The sequence below is a fragment of the Equus caballus genome, chromosome 6 (assembly GCF_041296265.1).
Source record: "Equus caballus isolate H_3958 breed thoroughbred chromosome 6, TB-T2T, whole genome shotgun sequence".
Lineage (NCBI taxonomy): Eukaryota > Metazoa > Chordata > Mammalia > Perissodactyla > Equidae > Equus > Equus caballus.
The window spans coordinates 18,467,901-18,495,180 of NC_091689.1; the positions used below are offsets into that span (position 1 = coordinate 18,467,901).

Consider the following 27,280-nt stretch of genomic DNA (forward strand, 5'->3'; position numbering starts at 1 on the left):
TCTTGTCGACTTCTTTCTTCTCTAGTCCACGTAGCATTTGTTTTTTGAATTACTTTTTGATGTTACCAAATTTCATTTTAATTGGAAGTTCATAATCTTTCTACAATAACTTTATACAGGCTGAGTTTTTAGATCTGACTTCCAATTCTGTGCTTTATTATATTTTGTCATAGTGAACAGTAACATCAACAACAGTAATAATTAATGAAGACACTCATTTCACAAAACGTTATAAGGATGAATCTAAGAAATTATTCAGAAACAGCTAACTTAATCAACACAAAGATAGTTATCTCAGTGATTATGATTATCTCTAGTCTAGAGCATACTGCAATATGAACAAGTTAAATCAGATGATTATGAGTAACAGAAATTAAATGATAGCAATTTATAGAGTTGTTGCTAACGTAGGAAACCATTATTGAGTATCTCTGTTATGCTAGGCACTGTGCCAGTCATTCTTTATACCATGTTTTATTCCACAGCTGCCCTGTGAGGCTAGTCCTGTTTTACAAATGAGAAAACTTGGGTTTCAAAATGATAAAGACATGTGGCTATTAAATAGGAGGGTCACAGTTTAAAACTCAGGCTTACTTACGTCAAAATCCATACTGTTTCTACCAGTAACCATTGTTTTCTCATTTGTTTTACTTTATTTTTGGAGTGAAAGGGTAGCACACAGGCAAGGCTTTTGATTATCTTGTGAGTTGAACCAGCTATGTAAGATTTTGTAGCTTTAAAAATGTTTCAAACTCCTAATCTAGTAGATGAAAGAAGGGACTGCGTACCCTTCAGACATGTCTTTATGAGTATCAAGCTTTAGATCATAGTACAGAGAACCCAAGGGTGTGTCCTCTTGTCAAGAGTGTATAGTGTAGATATTTTTTTTGAGTTGCTAATTAAGAAGAGATCATTATTTACCTGAACCCTTAAAAGGAAAAAGTTTGTATTCTCTTTCAAAAATTGGGAAATGCTGTACTAGGTGGTCCAAAGGGGTACTTGCAAATGTCCCTGAAGTTCTAAGTAGGATTCTGTGTTCATGTTTTTCAAGTTTTTGCTATGATGGTGTGAAAATGTTGCAAGTAACTTTACTGCTGTTGGGGGTGCATTGAATTGGAGTTTTCATCTGTGAATCCTATGGAAAGAACAGGTGGTTTTAAAGAATAGATTGTATCATTTGAAACCAGATCACCTTCCCTACATTAAGTTAGAAATAGGGGATTAAATGCTCTTACCTCTTTTCTCTTATCTGGAGGATTTTTTTTTCCCCACCACCATAAACTGATTTTATTTATTTTGGAAATTCGTATAAATGGAACCGTACAATATTTACTCTTGTAAGTCTGCCTGAAGGATTTTTTTGATGAATGCTGATAATATTTTCCAACAGTGATCTCCAAGTGCTTGCAGTGCTACTATTTTACAAATCATGCTTTTAAACAGGACTATGGTCTATGAAGAGCTTTGGGGTGGTAGATGCCTTCCCTGTCTTTAAACAGTGTTTATCATCGTAGCTTGTAGAAGGTGGTTGTTGATCAACAGATGAGTTCTGTATGCTTTTCTTTGTGTGGAAGTGGGGTGGGGTTTACCCTTCTGTTTTGTAGGGATTTTTTTAAATGTCAGTGAGATTTGTAAGAGGATACACAAAATAGAATTTAGGGAAGGCTTCCTAGGATCTTAATGAATATCATGAACAGTACATCTAGAAAATTCAAGACCAGTAAATCTTCTCCCAGTTATAATAAGACTCCAGCTGGGGATGAGGCTAGATTCTGGGATATAGTTATGACATAAACCTGGTAAGTGAGAGCATGAATTTGAAACCTGGGAGGTACATTTTTTTCTCTTAGTTATAATCTAAGGAAAACTCCCTAAATGTTAGAATTCCGAGATTCCTCTTTAATGGGATGGGGTGATGTTTCCTCACTTAACTGCATTTGGTTCAAAAGCTCATATTAGGGCCTGGTGAAGATTTTCTGCAGCCAGACTTGTTTAAGCCCTACTTTGTGACTGCCACCTTATTCTTATTAACTGTACCTGAACCTGCATAGTTTTACTTGGATGGACCTTAATGTGGTATATTTCACCTTATAGTTAGTAGAAGTCCTCTGCTTCCCTAAAAGTATAGACCCATTTAACGTGGGCCATCTAGTGGGTCAGCAATTCTATGTGCTAGTTCAAATCATTTCTGTTTCCTAGAGCTATCGTATGCAACTAATTAATCTTGTCCTTGTACCCTTTCTTCTCTTTAGAAGGGAGAGTGACAAGCCAATGAGTTATAGAGAGGATAAGTATGGTATTTATCTTTCAACTTGAGTAGCTATTTATCATCCTTATGAAGGTGGAAGAAGGATTAGGGAAATTCCCTTTTTTGGTTGTTCCTAAAAAATTGAAAGTGTGATTGCAAAGTAGTAGAAGTTATAAACAAACTTAAGTGTTTCTCATCAGGTGCACTATTGGCACCCTTCAGTGTGTCGCCCCATCCTCCCCATTAACCCAAATGATTGTGAAATGTGAAACCCAAATTGTGCATGAATTTTCAACTCCCCGGGAGGCTGTGTGAATAGGTTCCACCCACCTCACATTGAGACAATGAATATTTCAATTAATGTGCTACAATTGCTGGAAAGGTTTTTGGAAATAATTGGAATTGCCTTTAGAACCTGTGGCACATTTTAGGTCATTTCACTGTTATTCTACAAAGATGATTTAGACACCATCCCTAGTCTCAAGGAGCTAATAGTTTCGTTAATGTAAAGAAGTCTAATAATTTATTGCTATGTGATAATTGCTGTAATAGGTCTTTTTAAATATCCTCAATAATGGCAAGTGTTTGTTTCTTGAAAGTGAAACGGTTAGCAGCTGTTTGTAGCCGACTTAGTCAAGTTAAGTAATATAATTTTGGTCAAAATAAAGTAACGAGAGTGCTGGCTCCATGGTTGAGTGGTAAAGTTCGTGCAGTCCACTTTGGTGGCCTGGTGTTTGCCAATTCAGATGCTGGGTGCAGACCTACACACCACTCATCAAGCTGTGCTGTGGCGGTGTCCCATGTAGAAGAACTAGAGTGACTTACAACTAGGATATACAACTATGAGCTGGGGCTTTGGGGAGGGAAAAGAAAGAGAGGAAGATTGACAACAGATGTCGGCTCAGGGCCAGTCTTCCTCACCAAAAAGAATACCTTAAAAAAAAAAAAGTAACAAGATAGAAATCTTTTGAATAATATCAGTCTATTAGAATTTGTGTGTAGTCCTTCAGTGTAACCATTATGAAGGAAACAATATTAATTTGAATGTATAACTTCCAGCATTTTAAAATTTGCTTATTTCTTTATAGTCATCCCATAAGTTTTTATGATTATAAATGTAGGCATTGTCCTTTTTAGTAGTTTAGCTCAACTTACAAGGTGATCAGTTATTTTATTTTCTCCATAGCGAAATGCATTGATCACTACACCAAACAATGTGTGGAAAATGCAGATTTGCCCGAAGGAGAAAAAAAACCAATTGACCAGAGATTGGAAGGCATTGTGAATAAAATGTTCCAGCGATGTCTAGATGATCACAAGTATAAGCAAGCTATCGGCATTGCTCTGGAGACACGAAGGCTGGATGTCTTTGAGAAGACTATACTGGAGTCGGTAGGTAGATGATGTGATTTTAGAGATTGTTATTGAACGGGAATCAGCAAAGCAAGTTATCAAAACTGAGAATCTCATGGGTAGTGAAAAGAAAATCTAGTTTAGAAATAATAAGGTGCTCTTTGCCAGATGTTTTACTTTTATATTTATATATGAAGCTTGGCTGTGTTTGTGTTCATCGAATATCTGCTTTTATCTTACCACATTAAGGTCTTGCATGGGGAAGTTATATTAATTGCCCTGCCCTTTTTAAGAATACTGTATTGATAAGCTGCTATTTTAATGCATTTATCATGGCTAAAACTACAAACTGGATTCCTGGTTGGGGGTGTATTGCAGTAATTATGACAATTTTAAGTCACCTACCAAGGTGGTCAGAAAGGTGCAGGACTGAGTTAAATGGACATTGATCTGCACGCCCACTTTGCCTCCCTCACCGCCTGTCCTCCGTGAGCTGGCTCACTCTGCACTCCAGCCATTTTGACCTCGTCTCAGCTCTTAGATGTACCTGCCCTGTCCCCCTTGCCAGAGTTACTGCCTCTGCTCAAGATGTTCTTTCCTTTCTTTTCTTTACCTGCTTTATTCCTGTCCAAAATTCAGAGTTCAGCTCAGTTGTCACTTGGTTACAGATCCTTTTGTCAATCCCCGCCACCCAGACCCTCCTCAACCACTCCTGCAAAGACTCAATCCAATTCTTTCGTTAATCTCTTAGAGCCCCTATGTTTTGTAGTGTTTACCATTATAGTAATTAGTTAATCATATTATTAGATAGTTAACATCTGTCTTTCCCATTAGATTATAACCTCCCTAAGGACAGGTGCTTTGTGCCTTGTTTGCCACTGTATCCCCAAAACCTAACGTAGTGTTTAGTAGCAGTGGTAAGATTTGTTAAATGAGTGAGTGAATGGACTGCTCAATGTGATAGAATGGCCCTTGTTTTACAGGTTTGTTTTTGTGCAGTTGTAGCCTTTCCTTGTCTTTATGTGAAAAGAATTAAAATACTTGTTTTCATTCACTCAAAAAACATTTTTTGAGTGCCTACTATGTGCCAGACCCTGTTCTAGGCATTGGAGGTATAGTGGCAAACAGCACCAACAAAATTCCTACCCAAATGGAATAATCCATTGGAGGAACAGGCAGTCAAGCAATAAATATATAAAGTGAAGAGATGATAAATGTTTAAAAAAAAGAATAGAGTAAGAAATGCATCTTACTTTGCATCCCAGTGCACATTATGCATATAGTTATAAGTTAAGTTTTATGAAACAATACCTACTTTTACTATTTGTAACTCTCATGTTTTTTAATTATATGTTATTTTTAAAAAAATATTAGTTCCAGGGGCCGGCCTGGTGGTGCAGTGGTTAAGTTTGCACGTTCTGTTTCTGCGGCCTAGGGTTTGCCAGTTCAGATCCCGGGTGTGGACCTACTCACCACTTGTCAAGCCATGCTGTGGCAGGCATCCCACATATAAAGTAGAGGAAGATGGGCACGGATGTTAGCTCAGGGCCAGACTTCCTCAGCAAAAAGAGGAGGATTGGCAGCAGATGTTAGCTCAGGGCTAATGTTCCTCAAAAAGAAAAAAAAGAAACAAAAACTAGTTCCACGGGCCAGCCCTGTGACTGAGTGGTTAAGTTCGCATGCTGCACTTCCGCGGCCCAGGGTTCGCCAGTTCAGATCCTGGGTGTGGACCCACACACCACTCATCAAGCCATGCTGTGGCAGCATCCCACATGGAGGAACTAGAGTGGCCTACGACTAGGATATACAACTATGTAGTGGCGCTTTGGAGAGGGAAAAAGACCTAGTTCCCTTAAGTTCATTTCATTATGCACTGATGGATGGTCCCAACTCCCTTTTTGAAATTATTCCTGTAGCTCTTTAATATGCTTATTTATGTTGAAGGATTTTTATAGGTTTGTATTTCAAATATTGGATATGCTTTGGAGTACCACAAGGTAAACATATATAATCTGGAGTCAAAATTTCCTCAAGGAGAGCACCAGGCAGATGTGACAGCACTCCAAACTTGAGTCACTCAGAGCTGCAGAACAGTTCTATCACATTGTGTTCCTGGCCAGAGAGTGTAGGTAGTAAGTCATGAGGGAGTCTTGTAGCAAGATTGGAGGCAGAAAGACTTTAGCAGACACAATTGAAAAACGTAGCTACTCAGTCTATGAACAGTTGTATATATCTTTTGATAATGATTAATAGCTCACTTTATTATAGTATACTATGTTCTCATATAGTGATGATCCTTGATGAACACTATGTATTAAATTTTTTCAATCCATTTTTTCTTGAAGACAGGGAAATATGTAATTTTCTTTTAAGATGTTCATCTAAAATGGTTAAAAAGTTTTAAGCTTTTATTGTTTAAAGTGTTTAAGTCTTTGGCTGCCTAGAATCATTAAAGAACATAGGTTAAAATAATTTGACATTCAATTTCCAAATAACCATAATACTTCAGTAACCTGATAATGATGTATTTTTAAATTAACTCTTTCAGAATGATGTCCCAGGAATGCTAGCTTATAGCCTCAAGCTCTGCATGTCTTTAATGCAGAATAAACAGTTTCGGAATAAAGTACTAAGAGTCCTAGTTAAAATCTACATGAACTTGGAGAAACCCGATTTCATCAATGTTTGCCAGGTAATTACGTTACATTACTTTACACTGCAGTGCTGGGCTGTGCCTCACTACGTTGCATTATATTACATTACATTGCTATAATGGTTTCATACATGTATCTCAATTGATCTTCACAGTAGCCCTGTCAAGATAAGATGTGTAGTTTATATTCCTTTTTACTGATAAACTGAATCTCACAAAACTAAAAAGTTATTTTGTTATAATGCATTCTTTCTATGTATTCTTTTTTGATTTTTAAAATAATCTGTGTTTAAGGAAATTTCAGAAACAAAGAAAGTTAAAAAAAATAAAAGGTAGAAGAAAAGATAAAAACAGTACCTATGTTATGTCATTCTCAAAGAATTTCAGAGGCTGGCCCCGTGGCCGAGTGGTCAAGTTCGCGCGCTCTGCTGCAGGCGGCCTAGTGTTTTGTTAGTTCGAATCCTGGGCGCGGACATGGCACTGCTCATCAAGCCACGCTGAGGCAGCGTCCCACGTGCCACAACTAGAAGGCCCACAATGAAGAATATACAACTATGTACCGGCGGGCTTTGGGGAGAAAAAGGAAAAAAATAAAATCTTTAAAAAAAAAAAGAATTTCAAGTGTGAAAATTGCCTTTGCTTTCATTACCCAAAGACAACCAAAACATTTGGGTATATTTTCTTTATCTCTTTTCATGTATGAATTTGCACATTTTTTAAAAATTCAGACAGTACAGAAAATATATAAAATAAAAATGTATCTTTCCTTTTCCCTGGTGTACTATGTTCCTATAGGTTTGCTTTTTAACACTTATCATACTGTATAAGTTTTTGTATTTGGCTTAGGGCATAGCATTTTATCACACATTTTGCTATTTTTTTCACTGTAGTCTGTTCTCATTATGTTTTCATTGTCTGTGTATTTAAAAAATTTAGGTTATTACATCCTCTTTTTAAAATGCTTTTTAAAAAATGCTCTTTAAAGCAAATTTGAAACAGAAGAAACTAGAAGAAAAATATCCACATTTGTATCACCCAAAGTCAACTTAACATTTTAATATATTTCCTTTCAGTTTTATCTATATAGGTTTAATAGTTGTTTTTAAAAACTTATATGAAAAAGAGTAGTCCTCTGCCCTCTTCCCCTGTATTTCATTTCTGTTCCTTAGAAGCAGTTTTATTTCTTTGGCTGTTTTATTCCTCGTCCCTTTAGAATTTTTTAAAAATTTATTTTACATTTTTAAAATATTTTTTTTTGAGTAGGTAATAATACATTCACATGATTCAAAATTCGAAAAGGACCAAAGGGTATACTGTGAAAAGTCTTCTTCCCACTCCTTTCCTCTGGCTCCCAAGTTCCCTTCCCTGGAAGCGAACGGGATCAATTATTGATGTCCTTCACCTTAACATTTGTCCGTGCTCTAGCTCTTCCCAAACTCTTGACTCTTTCTTGATTGTGTAGTAGTCATTCAGTTGATGTACTTTGCCCTACTGAAGCATTCCCCTATTATTGTTTATTTATTCTGTTTCCATTATTTCCGATTCTTCATTTGTAGTAACTTTGATTATGTCTTCATTTCAAAATTGAGTTATTTGCTACTTAAGAGAACAGGAAAATTTAAGTTGAATTCTTAAAAGAAAAATCCTAACTTTGTCGGATAGTTTTGTTAAAGCATATGGCAGATCATAAGAGTAGTAAGACAAATGCTTCAAAATGGTCATTTTAATGCCTCTTGTCTTGGCCCAGCACAAAATAACGTGTGTTGAAGGAATGACTCCTACAATTTATAGTAAAGCAGAAAATACAAGTTAAAGAGCACTTAAATGTAAATTATAGATAAGATTTGAAGAAGCCGAGATTCATTCACCAGCCAGTTACTGAATACTGCTGATTGCAGGGCACAATATTAGGAGCTGTGAATATAATTTGTATGAATTTTGTTAGGGAAGGCAGATGCCGTTTTCAGGATAACTTTGTCTAGTGCCAGAAACAGAAATGGAGTGCTAGACTAAGTAGTTCATCTGCCGCAGTTTGCCTGTGCCTGTATTTTAAGGTTTCCTGTATTGTTGACTGTCACTCTCTAAATATCTTGTAAACAAAGTTTTCAATTATGTAATTGTTCTTTATCTGCATTTCAGTGCTTAATTTTCTTAGATGATCCCCAGGCCGTGAGTGATATCTTAGAAAAGCTGGTAAAAGAAGACAACCTCCTGATGGCTTATCAGATTTGTTTTGATCTGTATGAAAGTGCTAGCCAGCAGTTTTTGTCATCTGTAATCCAAAATCTTCGAACTGTTGGCACCCCTATTGCTTCTGTGCCTGGATCCACCAATACGGGTACTGTTCCGGGATCAGAGAAAGACAGGTATAAGTATCTTTTTCTGCATCACAACTAATTGGACAATCTTTATTTCATTTTGGGAATAGGTAGAATGTTCATGGTCAACATGTTCTAAGAATAAATTTCAACATTAGCTTTCATAGATTGTAAAGTTTTATTAAGGCTGTTGCTCTGTTTTGCACTGTGCTGGGCACGTTAAAGAAAACCAAAGAAATGGATCCTTCTGGAAAGAAATGGAAGTGATTGTCTGATGGGAAGGGCCTGCCAGACAGCATGTGTGCTAGCTACTTAAGTAAATTAAAAATCTCAGATTGGGTAGGTGGGCTAGATTTTGAAAAGTGAGAAACATTCTCAGCTTTTTTTGCTTTTATTAGAACTAAATATACATGTATCTTAGGCTGATACAGTGTTAGATTTTATTTTCCTATATTTTCTTACACATTTAGGCCACTTTTTAAAAATGTTTAACTTACAGTGTGTCTTTGTTATGCCTGGTTATTTTCTTTTTAAAGTTGTCCACATAGCAGTGAGAGTTATCCTTCTGAAACCTAAATAAGATGGCCAATACCCTCTTAACCTCTAGTACTTTACAGACACATTTCCTGTAAGCTCCTGAGTCTTGAAGATGATCTACAAGGCTATGCATGATCTGTCCTCTCCACACCTGCCACCTCGTCTCTTATAAGTTGGATTTTCTTTGTCTGGCTTCTTTTTGTCACTTTCTTTTGAATCCTTTTCCTCTCTTTAATTTTTTTCTTTTAATCGAACAATAATTTAATTACAGTAAAATGCATGTATCTTAGTTATGCAGTTCAGTGAGTTCTGGCAATATAAACAACCATGTAACCATCACCTCTTATCATCCCAGAAACTTATACCCTTCGAGTTCAACCCCCTGCCCCCAAGGGAACCACTGTATTGATTTCTGTCACCCCAGATAAGTTTTGCCAGTTCTTGAACTTCATAAAAAATGGGATCATTTGGCATGTGTTCTTTTGTTTCTGCTTTTTTCACTTAACAGTGTCTGTGATACAGATCTCTGTTTTTGGGGTGAATCAGAAAGTGATTTCTTTTTCTTTTTCGAGGAAGATTAGCCCTGAGCTAACATCTGCTGCCGGTCCTCCTCTTTTTGCTGAGGAAGGCTGGCCCTGAGCTAACATCTGTCCCCATCTTCCTTTACTTTATATGTGGGATGCCTACCACAGCATGGCTTGACAAGCGATGCCATGTCCGCACCCGGGATCTGAACCGGCAAACCCCAGGCCGCCGAAGCAGAACGTGCGCACTTAACCGCTGCACCACTGGGCCGGCCCCAGAAAGTGATTTCTGATTATTGCCAAGTAGCCATTTCATTGTATGAATATACCACAGTTTGTTTGTTCATCCTTATACTGACGGACATTTGGGTTATTTCTGATTATCAGCTATTAAGAAGGCTGCTATGAATGTTATTATACAAGTCTTTTTGGGGACAGATGTTTTCATTTCTCTTGGGTAAATACATAGGATTGGAATAACTGGATCACAGAATATATGTTTAACTTGATAAGAACCTGCCAAACTTTTCCAACGTGGTTGCCCATTTTACCCTCCCAACAACAATATATGAGCATTCCACTTGTTCTGTGTGTTTGCCAACATTAGATGTTATCAGTCTTTTTAATATTACTCATTCTAGTGGTATAAAGTGGTGTTTCATTGTGATTTTAATACAAGTCATTTGTCAGATATATTGTTATGGATATTTTCTCCCAGTCTTTGGCTTATCTTTTCATTTTATTAGTGGTATCTTTTGCTAAGCAGAAAGTTTTATTTTTTATAATCCAGTTTTCCATTTTGGGATCTCATCTAAGAAATTCTTTGCCAACCTCATGGTTGCGAAGATCTTCTCCTATGCTTCCTTCTAGAAACTATATAGTTTAAGGTTTTACGTTTAGGTCTATGGTAGATCTCAGCTTAACTCTTTGTATATGGTGTGAGGTAGGAGTAAAGGGTTTGTTTAAATATATGGATGTCTAGTTGTTCCGTCACTGTTTAAGAGGCTGTACTTTTCCTGTTGAATTGCCTTGGAATCTTTGACAAAAATCAGTTTGCTGTAGTATATGTGTAGATAGATTTCTCTGTTCTTTTCCATTGATCTGTTTGCCTTTCCTTATACCAGTACTACAGTATCTTTATTACTAAAGCCTATGGTAAGTCTTGAAATCAGGTAATGGAAGATCTACAATTATGACTCTTTTTCTCTCCCAGGATTGTTTTGGCTATTCTAAGTCTTTTTGCATTTCTGTGAGTCTGGGGATTCTGATTGGGATTGTGTTGAATCTCTTCAATTTGCAGCAGATTGAAACTCTGATGATATTGGGTCCTGTAATACATAAACATGATACTGTTCTTCATTTGTTAGGTTTTCTTTAATTGTTCTCAGCAGTGTTTTGTAGAGTTCAGTGCAGTGATTCTACCCGTCTTTCCTTATGTATTTCTTTTATTTGTTTATTTTTGCTGAGGAAGACTAGCCCTGAGCTAATATCTGTTGCCAGTCTTCCTCTTTTCTTGCTTGAGGAAGATCAGCCCTGAGTTAACATCTGTGCCGGTCTTCCTCCACTTTATATGTGGGTCACTGCCACAGCATGGCTAACAAGTCATGGATGTCTGCACCCAGGATCTGAATCTGTGAACCTGGACTGCCAAAGAGGAGCATGCCAAACTTAACCACTATGCCACAGGGCTGGCCCCTCCTAAAATGTATTTCTAAGTATATTATGGTTTTTGATGCTATTGTAGGTGATATGTTTAAATTTCAATTTCCAATTGTTTGTTACTAATGTATAGAAATAGAATTGATTTTCGTATGTTAGTGTTGAATTCTACAACCTTACTTAAATCACTTGTTAGGCCTAGTAAATTTTTTTATAGATCGCTCCATGAAATTTTCTACATAGGAGTCAGGTCATCTGTGACTGGAGACAATTCTACTTCTTTCTTTATAACTTTCATACCTTTTCCCCCTTGTTTTCTACATTGGCTAGAATTTTCAGTACCTTATTGGATAGATGTGATGAGAGTGAACATCCTTATTGTGTTCCTGATCTTAGGGGGACAGTGTTTAGTTTATTTCTTTTGGATTTAAAAAATTTTCTTTCTTCTTACCTTCCTTCTCCTTTTCTTGAGTTGTGTTGTGTTTCTTTGCTCTCATGTTCCTTTTGAGTAATCTTCATTTCTGAAATGATTATCTTTCCTCTTTCATTTCTGATTTTTCGCTAGTTCTATTATTTCATTTCTGAGTTTTTCTAATTCTGCTATGTAATATTGTATAATTTTCTCAAAGTCTGTTACTTCTTTTGAAATAAAATTTTTTCTTATACTATTGTATGGGATTTTACTTTGATCCCTTTTCTGTGGTTTATCTTTACTGAAATTAATTTTCCTAAGTTTTTATGAGAGAGGCTTATTTAGGATAGTCTTTCTAATTTCACTGCTCTCTAGAACTTCCTCTTCTGGTGTGTTTGTGGAGTATTAAGCAAAATGGCGTATTATGTTCTGAGATCTCCTGGCCCTGTTTCCTGTCCGACTTTTATTTGGGCCATCTTTTTCCTTTGTTTCTGCTGCCTTAGTTTGGATTCTGTGTTCAGCATCTTCTCCTCAGGGTAGTGTTGTAACTAGGAGTGAATGTTGGCTGGTCAGTTTTAAGAGTTGTTGGGGCCCCAGCTGTTTCACTTCAAACTGGTCTGGTCCCTGCTGGTGATGGATCTCCACCTGGCTGTGTTTTGAAGATTTGGGGATACCTTGTCACCTGGTTTTGTTGTGTCTGTTGTCCATGCATTTTGTCAACCTAGTTGGTTGTTTTGTATGTTTTTATGAATTTATTTGGGGGAAATTCAATAACTGGGCTGCCTCCATCTCACTAGAATCTTTCTTGTTTCTTAACAGTAGTGCTTATGAAGTAATGAAACAATTTTTTCCTTGCAAAATATTTAATGTGAACATGGTTATGCTCTGCAGTTTGATAAATCACCCACACAAACTATTCAGAATAGATTTTTCAGATTAATAACTATTGGTTCTCTTCATTATTAGTGACTCCATGGAAACAGAAGAAAAGACAGGTGGTGTAGTCGTAGGAAAGACACCAGAAGTGGTGAGTGTGGTTTTTGGAGTTGAGGTTGCAATTTAACATAAATTCCCATAGTGTATTGTAAGTTATTTTAAAGTGTTACCTCCTTTTATGGAGGTTTATTATTAAGTTTGATATCAAAGTCGTTTTATAAAAATGGATTTTCTGTAAAAAGTAAAATTTTAAAGACTCATCCCAGAAAGTACTTACCTTAGAACAAATGAAATCTGTAGATCCTTACCAAAGAATGAACTCTGTCCATAATAACTCTGAATTACCTGTCACAGGGTGAGAAAAAAGTATGGCCTCTAACAAATAAATGGCAGCTTATCTTAAAGGGGGGCCAGATTAGTTGTCTTTGCTTTAAATATTCATGGTGTATAGAAGAGTCGGGTGAGTATCAGAGCAGTGGTCTGTTGGATGTAAATATTTCCTCCGTCAGGACTCTTGTTTTCTGATGCTCGGGTATATAAGCTCCAACTGTTCTTCACCTGGATGGAAAGTTGTGTTGATGGCTTGGTAGTTCATGAGGTCATGTGTATGTGTTGATTAATGATGCTTTTGATTTTCTCAGTTGGATTAGGGAGTTCCTCACCTAAAGTATAATTGGGCTCTGTATAAAATAGTTCGCCTTGCAGATCGTCCATAATTGGTTATTCTTTTACAATTTTTTTTAATATTGAAATATTTTACGTTGGAAGCTAGTGTGGAATGAAGTTCATTCTTCCATCAAGCTGGTATCATATCTCATTGGCCTCTAATAGAGAAAGAAATAAATTATTCTTTCTCTCAAATAAATGATACATGAGTTTTCTAGATCCTACTATTAAAATACAAGTTTTGTCGTGTACAGTATGGACTATGAATTTCACTGGTTTAGGGCTGTTAAAATTAAGTTGGCTTAGTGGATTTCAGTGATATATGAATTTTCATTCTTGTTTATTTATTTTGGCAGAGTCCAGAGCCCAAGGACCAGACTTTGAAAATGATTAAAATTTTAAGTGGTGAAATGGCTATTGAGTTACATCTACAGTTTTTAATACGAAACAATAACACAGATCTCATGATTCTAAAAAACACAAAGGTAGGAAATTTGTCTGTAATGGAGGCTTTTTTCTTATATTTATTTCTTTGTTGAATGTAAGTACTTATATTTATTTCTTATTGAATACTTTGTTGCATTTTCTCCTTTATCAAGGAAATGAGTAAGTTTTATAAAAATAGCAATGGGAGAAACTCTTCAACTTGTTGAAAAAGAGAATATTGATTGAGCTCCTGTTTTTGTGGTAGTCTCTCATTGGGAAGTTTAGTGGATTTTTTTTTCGTTTTCTTTCGCTGACAATGTATACATGTAGCATTTGAACAAATAGCAGTCAGAACACTAATGTAGTTTGTTTATGTGTCTGTTTTTCCCACTAAACTGCAAACTGAGAGCAGAGGTTCTTACCTTATTATTGTAACCTTTGTTGAGATACTGATCCTAACAATTACTAATATTAATTTTAATTTTTGAACACGTATGGTTCAAAAAATGTTTTAATATGAGAAGATATATAGCATGAAAAATTTTTCCTCCCTTCCTGTCTTATTTACCCAGTACCCTTTCCCAAAGTCATTTATTCTTTTTGTATAGCTGTATACTATTCCATTACTAAACAGCTGTTCGATTGAAGCATGTGTAATAATGGTTTTCCAGACTTTTATTTTTTTTATTTTTATTGAGTTAATGATGGGATACGATCTTGTGAAATTTCAGTTGTACATTATTGTGTGTCAGTCGTGTTGTAGGTGCACCACTTCACCGTTTGTGCCCACCCCCCACCCCACCTTTCCCCTGGTAGCCACTAATCTGCTCTCTTTGTCTACATTTTAAAATTCCTCATATGAGCGGAGTCATACAGAGATTGTCCTTCTTTATCTGGCTTATTTCACTTAACATAATTCCCTCAAGGTCCATCCATGTTGTTGCAAATGGGATGATTTTGTTCTTTTTTACAGCTGAGTAGTATTCCATTGTATATATATGCCACATCTTCTTTATCCAATCATCTGTTGATGGGCACTTAGGTTACTTCCACGTCTTGGCTATTGTAAATATTGCTGCATTGAACATTGGGGTGCATGGGACTTTTGGAATTGCTGACTTCAAGCTCTTTGGATAGATAACCGGTAGTGGGATAGCTGGGTCATATGGTAGTTCTATTTTTAATTTTTCTTTTAACTTTTTATTAAGATTATGATAGTTTGCAACCTTGTGAAATTTCAGTTGTACATTATTGTTAGTCATGTTGTAGGTGCACCACTTCACCCTTTGTGCCCTCCCCCCAGCCCCCCTTTCCCCTGGTAACCACCAATCAGTTTTCTTTGTCTCTATGTTTAACTTCCACCTGAGTGGAGTTGTACAGAGTTCGTCTTTCTCTATCTGGCTTATTTCACTTAACATAATATGCTCAAGGTCCATCCATGTTGTTGTGAATAGGATGATTTTATCCTTTTTTATGGCTGAGTAGTATTCCATTGTATATATGTATATATATATATATATATATACACACACCATATCTTCTTTATCCAATCATCAGTTGATGGGCACTTAGGTTGCTTCCACATCTTGGCTGTTGTAAATAATGCTGCAATGAACATAGGGGTGCATGGGACTTTTGGAATTGCTGATTTCAAGCTGTTTGGATAGATACCTAGTAGTGGGATGGCTGGGTCATAAGGTATTTCCATTTTTAATTTTTTGAGAAATCTCCATACTGTTTTCCATAGTGACTGCACTAGTTTGCATTCCCACCAGCAGCGTATGAGGGTTCCTTTTTCTCCACAACCTCTCCAACATTTGTCAGTTTTTGTTTTGGTTATTTTTGCCATTGTAACAGGTGTAAGGTGATACTTAGTGTAGTTTTGTTTTGCATTTCCCTGATGATCATCAGTGATGAACATCTTTTCATGTGCCTGTTGGCCATCCGTATATCTTCTTTGGAGAAATGTCTGTTCATGTCTCCTGCCCGTTTTTTGATTGGGTTTGATTTTTTGTTGTCGAGTTGTGTGAGTTCTTCATGTATTATGGATATTAAGCCTTTGTCGGATGTATGACTTGCAAATATTTTTTCCCAGTTAGTGGGTTGGTTTTTTTGTTTCAATACTGTTTTCATTTGCCTTGAAGAAGCTCTTTAGTCTGATGAAGTCCCATTTGTTTATTCTTTCTATTGTTTCCCTTGTCTGGGAAGACGTGGTGTCTGAAAAGATCTTTTTAATACTGATGTCAAAGAGTGTACTGCCTACATTTTCTTCTAGAAGCCTTATGGTTTCAGGTCTCACCTTTAGGTCCTTGATCCATTTTGAGTTTATTTTGCTGAATGGTGAGAAAGAATGGTCAATTTTCATTCTTTTACATGTGGCTTTCCAGTTTTCCCAGCACCATTTGTTGAAAAGACTTTCTTTTCTGCATTGTATGCTCTCAGCTCTTTTGTTGAAGATTAGCTGTCCATAGATGTGTGGTTTTATTTCTGGGCTTTCAATTCTGTTCCATTGATCTGTGCACCTGTTTTTGTACCAGTACCATGCTGTTTTGATTACTGTAGCTTTGTAGTATGTTTTGAAGTCAGGATTGTGGTACCTCCAGCTTTGTTCTTTTTTCTCAGGATTGCTTTAGCAATTCGGGGTCTTTTGTTTCCCCATATGAATTTTAGGATTCTTTGTTCTAATTCTGTAAAGACTTTCATTGGGATTCTGATTGGGATGGCGTTGAATCTGTAGATTGCTTTAGGTAGAATGGACATTTTAACTATGTTTATTCTTCCAATCCATGTACATGGAATGTCTTTCCATCTCTTTATGTCGTCATCCATTTCTTTCAGAAAAGCCTTGTAATTTTCGTTGTATAGGTCTTTCACTTCCTTAGTTAAATTCACCCTGAGGTATTTTATTCTTTTTGTTGCCATTGTGAATGGTATTGTGTTCTTGAGTTCTTTTTCTGTTAGTTCGTTATTAGAGTATAGAAATGCTACTGATTTGTGTAAATTGATTTTATACCCTGCAACTTTGCTGTAGTTGTTGATTACTTCTAAAAGTTTTTCAGTGGATTCTTTGGGGTTCTCTATATATAAGATCATGCCATCTGCAAACAGCCAGAGTTTCACTTCTTCCCTCCCTGTTGGATTCCTTTTATTCCTTTCTCTTGCCTGATTGCTCTGACCAAAACCTCCAGTACTATGTTAAATAAGAGTGGTGATAGAGGGCATCCTTGTCTCGTTCCTGTTTTCAGGGGGATGGTGCTCAGTTTTTGCCCATAGAGTGTGCTGTTGGCTATGGGTTTGTCATATATGCCCTTTATTATGTTGAGGTAGTTCCCTTCTATCCCCATTTTGTTCAGAGTTTTTATCATAAATGGCTGTTGTATCTTGTCAAATGCTTTCTCTGCATCTATTAAGATGATCATGTGTTTTTTATTCCTCAGTTTGTTGATGTGGTGTATCACGTTGATTGATTTGTGGATGTTGAACCATCCCTGTGTCCTTGGTATGAATCCCACTTGATCATGATGTATGATCCTTTTGATGAATTGCTGAATTCAGGTTGCCAAAATTTTGTTGAGAATTTTTGCATCTATGTTCATCGGCGATATTGGCCTGTCGATCTCTTTTTTCGTGGTGTCCTTGTCAGGCTTTGGTATCAGCGTGATGTTGGCCTCATAGAATGTGTTAGGAAGTGTTCCATCCTCCCTAATTTTTTGGAATAGCTTGAAAAGGATAGGTATTAAATCCTCTCTGAAAGTTTGGTAGAATTCCCTAGGAAAGCCATCTGGTCCTGGGGTTTTATTCTTTGGTATGCTTTTGATTGCTGTTTCAATTTCTCTCCTTGTGGTTGGTCTGTTCAAATTGTCTGCTTCTTCTTGACTAAGCTTTGGGAGATTGCAGGAGTCCACGAATTTATCCATTTCCTTTAGGTTATCCATTTTGTTGGCATATAGTTTTTTGTAGTATTCTATAATCCATTGTATTTCTACAGAGTCTGTTGTTATTTCTCCTCTTTCATTTCTGATTTTGTTTATTTGAGCTTTCTCCCTTTTTTTCTTTGTAAGTCTGCCTAAGGGTTTGTCAATTTTATTTATCTTCTCAAAGAACCAGCTCTTTGTTTCACTGATCCTTTCTACTGCCTTTTTTGTTTCAATAGCATTTATTTCTGCTCTGATTTTTATTATTTCTCTCCTTCTGCTGACTTTGGGCTTTGTTTGTTCTTCTTTCTCTAATTCAGTTAGGTGTAGTTTAAGATTGCTTATTTGGGATTTTTCTTGTTTGTTAAGATGTGTCTGTATTGCAATGAATTTTCCTCTTAGTACAGATTCTGCTGTGTCCCATATGAATTGATATGACATGTTATCCTTTTCATTTGTCTCCAGGTATTTTTTTATTTCTTCTTTAATTTCTTCAATGATCCGTTGCTTGTTCAATAGCATATTCTTTAGTCTCCACATCCTTGTGCCTTTCTCAGCTTTTTTCTTGTAATTAATTTCTAGCTTTATAACATTATGTTTGGAGAAGATGCTTGTTATTATTTCAATTTTTTAAAATTTGTAGAGGCTTGCCTTGTTCCCCAACATATGGTCTATCCTTGAGAATGTTCCTTGCACACTTGAGAAGAATGTGTATTCTGCTGTTTTTGGATGGAGTGTTCTATATATGTCTATTAAGTCTATCAGCTTTTCATTTGGCTGCACTGTTTCCTTGTTGATTTCTGTCTGGATGATCTGTCCCTTGATGTGAGTGGGGTGTTGAGGTCCCCTACTATTATTGTGTTATTTTTGATATCTTCTTTTAGGTTTGTTAATAGTTGCTTTATGAACTTTGGTGCTCCTGTGTTGGGTGCATAGATATTTATAAGCGTTATTTCTTCTTGATGAAGTGTCCCTTTGGTCATTATATATTGGCCCTCTATGTCTCTCTTTACCTGCCTTATTTTGAAATCTGTTTTGTCTGATATAAGTATTGTGACACCTGCTTTCTTTTGTTTGCTATTAGCTTGGAGTATTGTCTTCCACCCCTTCACTCTGAGCCTGTGTTTGTCCTTGGGGCTGAGGTATGTTTCCTGGAGGCAACAAATTGTTGGATCTTGTTCTTTAATCCATTTTGCCACTCTGTCTTTTTATTGGAGAGTCCAGTCCGTTTACATTGATGGTGATTATTGATGCATGAGGGCTTAATGCTGCCATTCTGTCACTCATTATTTGGTTTTCCTGCCTTACCTTTGTTTCTTGTCCTGTGTGTTTTAGCCTACCCATTGACTTCTGCAATTTCTTATGCTAGGTTTCTTAGATTTTTCCTTATTTATGTTTTGTGTCTCTGTTCTGTTTTTCAGTTTGGTGGCTGCCCTGAAGTTTATATTCAGAATCTCGTGTATAACATAGTCCATTTTCTGATGATCTCTTAACTTCCTTAGCCTAGCCTTATTCAGTCCCTTTCCTCTTCCCCTCCTAAACTATTATTTTCATCTCTTATTCCAACTCGTGTTGTGAGTTTGTGGTTAGAGTGCTAAGATTGTCTTTGCTTTGGTGATTTCCTTCCCTTTATCCTAGTGCTATAGTTGAGTATTTGCTATCCCATTCTGATTCTATCTATTTGTCTCCCTTCTCTGTGTTTTGTGACCCCTTTCTCCCCTTTTTTCTTTTTTCAGGTATGAGAGCCTTCTTGAGGATTTCTTGTAGTAGAGGTCTTTTGGCTACAAAGTCCCTTAGCTTTTGTTTGTCTGGAAAAGATTTAATTTCTCCCTCATATCTGAAGGATATTTTTGCTGGATAGAGTATTCTTGGCTGAAGATTTTTATCCTTTAAAGTTTGGAATATGTCATTCCATTCTCTCCTAGTGTGTAAGGTTTCTGTAGAGAAATCCGCTGAAAGTCTGTTAGGGGTTCCTTTGTATGTTATTTTCTTCTGCGTTGCTGCCCTGAGTATTCTTTCTTTGTCATTCATTTTTGCCATTTTTACAACTGTATGCCTGGCAGTAGGTCTTTTTACATTGACAAATCTAGGAGATCTGAAAGCTTCCTCCACACACATTTCTCCCTCAATCCCTAGATTTGGGAAGTTCTCTTCTGTAATTTCATTAAGCACACTTTCTGCTCCATTTTCCTTTTCCACGCCCTCAGGGATTCTGATAATTCTTAAATTGGATTTCCTCATTGAATCTGCTATTTCTCTGAGATTTTCTTCATTCTTTTTAATTCTTAGTTCTCTTTCTTCCTCTGTCTGGAGCCATTCAGCCTGTCTATCGTCAGTTATGCTAATTTTCTCCTCTATGGTGTCTACACGTGCATTCAGGGAATCCATATTCTGTTTTATCTGATCCATTATTTTTCATCTCTAGTATTTCTAATTGATTCTTCTTTATAGTTTCAATCTCTTTTGTGAAGTAACTCCAGAACTCGAGTTGTTTCTCTGTATTTCCCTTTACCTCATTGAGTTTTTTGATGATAGCTACCCTGAATTCATTGTCACTTAGTTTACCTATTTCCAAGTCCTCAGGACATAATTCTTTGTTTTTATTGTTTTCCTTTTGGTCTGGAGCTTTTATAAATTGCTGGATGGTAGAGGAGTGGTTTTTGCACATAATGCTATTACTCGGTTGCAGTTACAACCTGTCGCCACTAGATGGGGGTCAAGCGCCATGTGTTCTGAGCCTTCTGCCTTCAGCTGCGATGGCGGCACGCACCGCCGGTTTGGGGGAGGAGGGCCATTTTCTCTCGCGTGCAGACCTGGATTCCAGTCAGCTCTCACTTTCTGGTTTCCCGGGGCCCTGGCTTGATGGGGTTCCCCCCATGTGAAAGTTTTCCCCCTTTAGAGGGTTTCTGCTGCACGGGTGGTGGGAGTCCTGGACCATCCCATGGATGCGCAGCCCCTCCCCTGCTCTTTCCCTCACCTGTGGCAGCGATCCCAGTCTCTAGGGGAGGGAGCAAAGTTCTCTCTTGCCCTGTTCCAGCTTCTCCGAGGGTGGCTCCAGCCTCTCTGCCCTTCATTGTTTGGCTGCTGTGGGTCTCTGACGATCTCTGTGTTATTAGGATTTTTTGGTTGGAATTCAGTTGTTCCTATGGTTGTAGTTTGGAGGGGAGAGAGTCCTGCGTGAGCTCAGTCCGCCATGTTGCTGACATCACCTTTACCACCTCCAGACTTTTAATACAATTCTTACAAATGGCAAAAAGACACTGAATTATATAATTTGCATTTACAACAATTATTTGAAGCTAATCTTTATAATATGGTCTCATTACAAATAAATTTATTTTGGTGACTGCCAGAGGTGCAGTGCCAGAAGAGGTGCAGCATTGCTCCTCAGGTTACCCCACTGCCTTGGAGACCTTGGGCAAGATGCTGAAGAGAAGTGGCAAGTTAAACTATTCAGAAACCAGAAAGTAGAAAATCTGCTAAAATTAACCTACATAAAATCTACTACTGACTTCAAGATAAAACCATGAATAAAACTATTTGACTTGCTTGTTTTTATAAACTAGCTATTTGATTTTCATAAAGAAATGTCCAAGATCTGTATTTTTAATATCAGTTCACTTTATTTATGTTTGCACCACAAAATAGGGCCTCTGATTGCATGTTCATGAACAAGCTTATATATGTATTAATACTTTGCCAATGATAAAAATCTATTTGTTTTCCTAGGATGCAGTACGGAATTCTGTATGTCATACAGCAACCGTTATAGCAAACTCTTTTATGCACTGTGGGACTACCAGTGACCAGTTTCTTAGGTAAATGTGCTTGGAAGTTTCCACTTTGGTTTAAAATCATCTTTAGCAGAGAGACTGTTGACATTGTTTCACAGATGTGGAGAGCTTCCTCTGCCTGCCACTCTTGAATTTTAAATTCTGTTTTTGCTATTTTGTATATTTTTTATTGCATATGCCAACTTGTTTTAAGGTAAAATTAATTCCCTTTAGTAGTTGGCTTGTATTAGCTGGCTTTTGAATGAAATATATTAAGCTCAGAAATTTAATATAATTTTTCTCTTGTTCACAGTGGAATTACATATCTTGCATTAAAGAAAAAAAGGTTCTCATAGTATTAAGAACAACTTAGAGGGTAAAATAGAAACAGCAGTAGCTTGAGATCCATAAAGTAAAATGATTTGACTTTTGTGTTATAAAAAGCTTTATGAAGTTTGTTTCAATATTATTGCTAAATTTTCTTTTTTTACAGAGATAACTTGGAATGGTTGGCCAGAGCCACTAACTGGGCAAAATTTACAGCTACAGCCAGTTTGGGTGTGATTCATAAGGTAATATACACTGATCACTGTGAACAGGGATCAGAGCAGAAGCAGTTTTCCTGGAGTTAAGAAAAAATAAAAGTTTACTATAATTCACTGACAGGTACCTTTTATTAGATCAAGATCAGTCTTCTACAGGGAAAGATAAAGTAAGATATTAAATACATGTATATGTTTATTTTTAATAAAAGGTGGAAATCCTTTTCCTGTGAAGACTGGCGATTTCTCAAAGGATGAATTGAAATAAGTTATTTGCATAGTCTAAGGTGAATTTGTGGGAATATTATAAAACAAGGGGAAAAATTGAAACATTTGTTTCTGAACAGGATATGACTGAGTCTCTTAAAGGTTCTCCTCTCACTTGAGTGATGAAGTTATATAGGATGGAGCCCCCCTTCCACCTCCTCTTTTAGCAAGTGAACATTCTAGGGAAAAGGCAATAATCATAGGAAATGTTATGTCTTTTTCTTCTTACTGTCTCTTACTGACACCTTTCTTGTGGCTCGAATTTACAGGGTCATGAAAAGGAAGCATTACAGTTAATGGCAACATATCTTCCTAAGGACACCTCTCCAGGATCAGCCTATCAGGAAGGTGGTGGTCTCTATGCGTTAGGTCTTATTCATGCCAATCATGGTGGTGATATAATTGACTATCTGCTTAACCAGCTTAAGAATGCCAGCAATGATGTAAGTGTTAGACTGAAAAACTAAATTTACATTACTTAAGAGTCTAGGAAAACATTATGTCTGCCAGATTATTTTAGTGAATAGAAATTTTGTAGGATTTGGGATTTCTCAAAACAGTACTTTTCTCATAGAGATTTTTTTTTTAAGATAATTTCCTTTCCTTCTCTATAAGGTAAAATTGTACTTTTCAGTCCTTTAAACCTTGTGTGTGACAAGCAAAATAAAGTACCAGGTATTTGTAAAACATACATTGTATTCCCACAACCTAGAGTCCTGTAAAGTTAATAACTGTAAGTGACCTTTGTGATCATTTGGTCTTATGCTATCTTCAGGGCCCTACTATCAAGATGAAGGAACTTGAAATGTTTTTGGTCCCTGGGTCATTCCACTTAAGAAAGATTAAAATTCCAGAGAAGGACCATCTGATTGGCCTCTCTTGGGTCATAGGCCTGCAGTTTGGCTAGGGGAAGGTGAGAGCTGCTTAAATGACAGTCCTACCAAGACCCTAACCAGTGGAGGAGGAGTATTCCCCAAGCAAGGTTGGAGTGTTGTCTCAGTAAAAGGATACTGTGCATTCAAAAATGACAGAGGACCGCTAAAGTGTCCCTCTTCAAATAAAGACCAACTTTTGCTTTTGACCCCATTTTCTCCCACTTGATTCACAACCATGTTGCAGTAGATACCTGTTTCTCCCCTTCCCCTCAGCCCATAAGCATATTCAGGTCTCACCTATCCTAAAAAAAACTTGCCTTGGCACATCCTTCTGCCTCTTAGTTGTCATCTTTCTCCTCCCCTTCTCATGTAAACTTATTGAAAAAGAGCTGTATTCTTTCTCTCTTTTCTTTTATTCACTTGTCAACTCACGATTATTTTGCATCAGCAAGCACCATTCTTTTGACTGAAATTGCTGAGGTTACCACTGACCTGATTATCAGATTCTTTGGTCATTCTCGCTAGGCCAACCACTCTGCATATTTAATATCAAAGTATATTTTGAAATTAGAATAAAGCTTGGATTTTAAGTACAGTGTACCAGATCAGTGAAGCTCATGCTTTTTCTCTAGATCGTTCGACACGGTGGCAGTCTGGGGCTTGGTTTGGCTGCCATGGGGACGGCACGCCAGGATGTGTATGATTTGCTAAAAACAAACCTTTACCAAGATGATGCTGTGACAGGTAAGTGATTCTAAAGGTAACAAACTTTAGGATTGATTACTGTTACTGTAATATTTGTTTTCTACTTATATTTTATAACCTCTTAAAAATCTGATGGTTTCTTTACTTGAAGAGGGTGTGGAATTTTCCCCTTTTGTCAAACTTATCTTATAAAAATATGTTTTGTGATGTATAGGTTTTTTTAAATGGTACATCTTGTGTGTCTGTATAAGTGACTTTTGCAAATAGAAGTTTATTAGAGTGATCTGCTTGTGTCATGAGGCTGTCTATCCTGCTTGATGGTAATGTAGAAAAAATGTTAATGTCTCCTTTGAAGTCACTCTAGGATTTGACGGTCCATTCTGTTAAGGTTTAAAAGGAAAATAGCTATAAATATAAGGACATACTTCCACATAAAATATCCTCCTTTTTGTCAAATGATTTGAAAAAAGTGCTGTCAGAAGCTAATGGTTGTTTTGATAGTTAATACTGATAGGTGCCACTTCGAATAGGATATGTTTTATTGACTTTACATACATAACTCTTATGTAATGTTTTACTCACTAGGGGAAGCAGCTGGCCTGGCCCTAGGTTTAGTTATGTTGGGCTCTAAAAATGCCCAGGCTATTGAAGACATGGTTGGCTATGCACAGGAAACTCAACATGAGAAGATTCTGCGTGGCCTTGCAGTTGGCATTGCGTTAGTAATGTACGGGAGGATGGAAGAGGCTGATGCTCTCATTGAATCTCTCTGCCGTGATAAGGTGAGATCACATTGTTTATCCATTTCTCCCCGCTCTCCCTCACCGTCCAGTTATCCCTGGCGTTTGCAGAAACACTCACTTTCACTGGAAAGTATCTCTGTTCTCCTCAGAACACCTGGCTACATTTGTTGATAAAACTTCTTGCAAGACATGTAAAGCCAAATAAAATTTGGGAAAGAAAAATGCTGATTAGAAGAGGTGAACAGGAGTAACTTGAGGATTTTAAATTTAACAAAAGCTTCAGATCAGTGATTTTCAGATAAGCAGATCTGGAAAAGTTCTTTAGATATTTGCAAGTTGATTTCTTTTAGAAATAATGTTTTTGGAATGATTTTATAATCATTTAATAAGATATAAAGTTTATTTCTTTTCTTTTCCCATCAAAAAACAGTGCCAATCTCTATACTTATTTATTTGGGTGAGGTTTTTTCCCTCAAAACTTTTGTTTTTACAGTGGTATTGCATATGGTGGGTAGTCATTGTAAGTAATACTGTCCTCTGTAGTCTGATTAAAAAAACCACTGCTATAGTTTATTGATAAAACTATTAATTATTTTTCTCAACTATCAGACTCCATATCTCTTTCACTCTGCACTCAGTGTCCAAGAATTAAATGATAAGGTAAAAGCAAGTTAGAATGTGGAATTAGAAGTGAGCTTCTTTGTTTGCTAAATGGAAGTTGAGTGTCACAGGGCAGTAAATGTTGGTATTGAACTTGAGTTTATATTTCCTAGAAAGTGTGAGGCAGGACAGGCACATTTCACAGAATATTGGGAATTATCAGCAGTTAATTCCTCCTATATTGGAGTCTCTTGTTTCCCTATTCATGTAGAAGACTACCAACCTCAAAAAGAGTTCTTGAGTTCATTGTTTTGTACTTAAAACCAACTCTCCTGGTGAATGCAGCTATGCCTGTTAGACTGTAGAAGTTCCTGTTTGAAATGGTGAGTTGTTAATTGACGTTGAAGTATTCTTTCTTAGGACCCAATTCTTCGACGGTCTGGAATGTATACTGTTGCCATGGCTTATTGTGGCTCAGGTAACAACAAAGCTATTCGACGTCTGCTGCATGTTGCTGTAAGTACTCTGACCTTTCTTGGGGATAGGGGTGGAAGGGAAAGTTTGCAGGCGAACGCTAAGTGTCTAGGTGACCGCAGCATCCACACTGCATGGCCACTACCAGTAGTCTCAGGTTCAGATTCTCATTCACTGGACACAATAGCCATACCTAGCACCAGGTTCACTTAGCTTTTCCAAAGGATATAGGACAGGATAAGAGTATATCAGTATGAATGAAAGTCTTTAAAGTCATTCAGGTGCAACTTCTGAAACCCTACTCCAAGGGGCACCCTCATTTGTAAGGAATAAGACCACTTGAAGATAGGGAAATCTAATGAACAATAGGAACGACTTCTTTTTACAGTCTGTGAAGCTAGCTTCCAGGTACCCGTAAGGGACATGCTCTGTTACAAGAGACACTGCACAGGAAAGCCAATGCCCATATTTTCCAAGAGGCTTTTTCCACTCCTAGTCCTCCTAATCCTGATATAGTTTACCAACAATAAGTGTTGCCTGGTAACACAGCACACATTCCACATATATCTTAAGTCAGTAGGTTTCTGCCATCATGGTGCTGGGAAAAGTAAACCAAGGTCTTCTTCCCATGCAGAAGGAGTTTGGAACTATTAACTCATTCTTCCAACAGATATTTACATCCTACAGTGTATAAACACTGTAGTAATTTATCCTTTATCAATGAAGTATGTGGTATATTCTAAATGTTTGTATTTTCCTTGAACTTAGGACATACTTTTTTGAAAATAACATTGAAGGCATCATTAGATTTTCAGTGTAGCCCACAAAAGCTATAATGCAACTATGAAATTGTCTTTAGAAGTAGCCCCAAATCTTAAACTTCACCAAGCTTTGAAAGCTTTTAAACCCTGAGATGAAGAAATTCTCACACGAGTGTTTCTAAATTGGGGAAAGACACTGTGATAAAGGAATGATGTAGTAATGAGGTCTAATTTGCATTTGAATGATGTGGGCCTCTCATATCAGTTTACTCCAGTAATAGAATGTAGGTGTAATGTAAGCGTCCTTTTACATTTTTCCTAGGTAAGCGACGTTAATGATGATGTTAGGAGGGCAGCAGTAGAATCACTTGGGTTCATTCTATTCAGGTAATGATTTCTAACTTCCGATTATTTATTTCCATTTCTTTTTGTAGTCAGTAACTAAACAGAAACTAAAATATATGAGGAATGTATCTAGGGTCAGAGTGAAGACCATTTAACAATAAGATTAGTACTGCTTATGTGAAAACATGTATCTTGGGATTCTGAGAACCGATTTGAGAAGTAATAAAACAACTTTATTCTCTTTTTTTTTTCATACTATTTCTGCTTATTCACTTTATTTTTTGAATCCAAATAACTACTTCATTACCCCTCTTTCTGTGTATATTGGTAATTCAAATGGGATGCTATTTCTTACACAGGTTGTAGAGTTCTTGAAGCTCTTTAATGAGAGAGTAACAGGTAATAGGCTTTGTTTAAATGCAAAAGGGTGAAAAATTTGCAGATTTAAAAGAATTATTTTGGACTTATAGATTTGGAGATGCCTTTAGATGTGATTAAGAGAACACACTCTGAAACCAGTCTGCCTGGATTGAGTGCTGGCTCTGCCAC

The 27,280-nt window shown here is 36.9% G+C and overlaps 1 protein-coding gene across 2 annotated transcripts in view; it reads left to right on the plus strand.

The window, feature by feature from the left end:
• PSMD1 (proteasome 26S subunit, non-ATPase 1) overlaps positions 1–27,280 on the plus strand; it is a 96,918-nt gene that overhangs the window by 5,847 nt on the left and 63,791 nt on the right. For both annotated transcript variants that reach the window (XM_005610697.4, XM_001498019.7), the window contains exons 5-16: positions 3,435–3,640; positions 6,150–6,293; positions 8,394–8,620; positions 12,671–12,731; positions 13,663–13,791; positions 21,376–21,464; positions 21,913–21,991; positions 22,498–22,671; positions 23,736–23,847; positions 24,394–24,590; positions 25,572–25,667; positions 26,709–26,773. In XM_005610697.4, the coding sequence (XP_005610754.2) occupies positions 3,435–3,640; positions 6,150–6,293; positions 8,394–8,620; positions 12,671–12,731; positions 13,663–13,791; positions 21,376–21,464; positions 21,913–21,991; positions 22,498–22,671; positions 23,736–23,847; positions 24,394–24,590; positions 25,572–25,667; positions 26,709–26,773 (1,579 nt within the window). The remainder of the gene's footprint in view (positions 1–3,434; positions 3,641–6,149; positions 6,294–8,393; positions 8,621–12,670; positions 12,732–13,662; positions 13,792–21,375; positions 21,465–21,912; positions 21,992–22,497; positions 22,672–23,735; positions 23,848–24,393; positions 24,591–25,571; positions 25,668–26,708; positions 26,774–27,280) is intronic.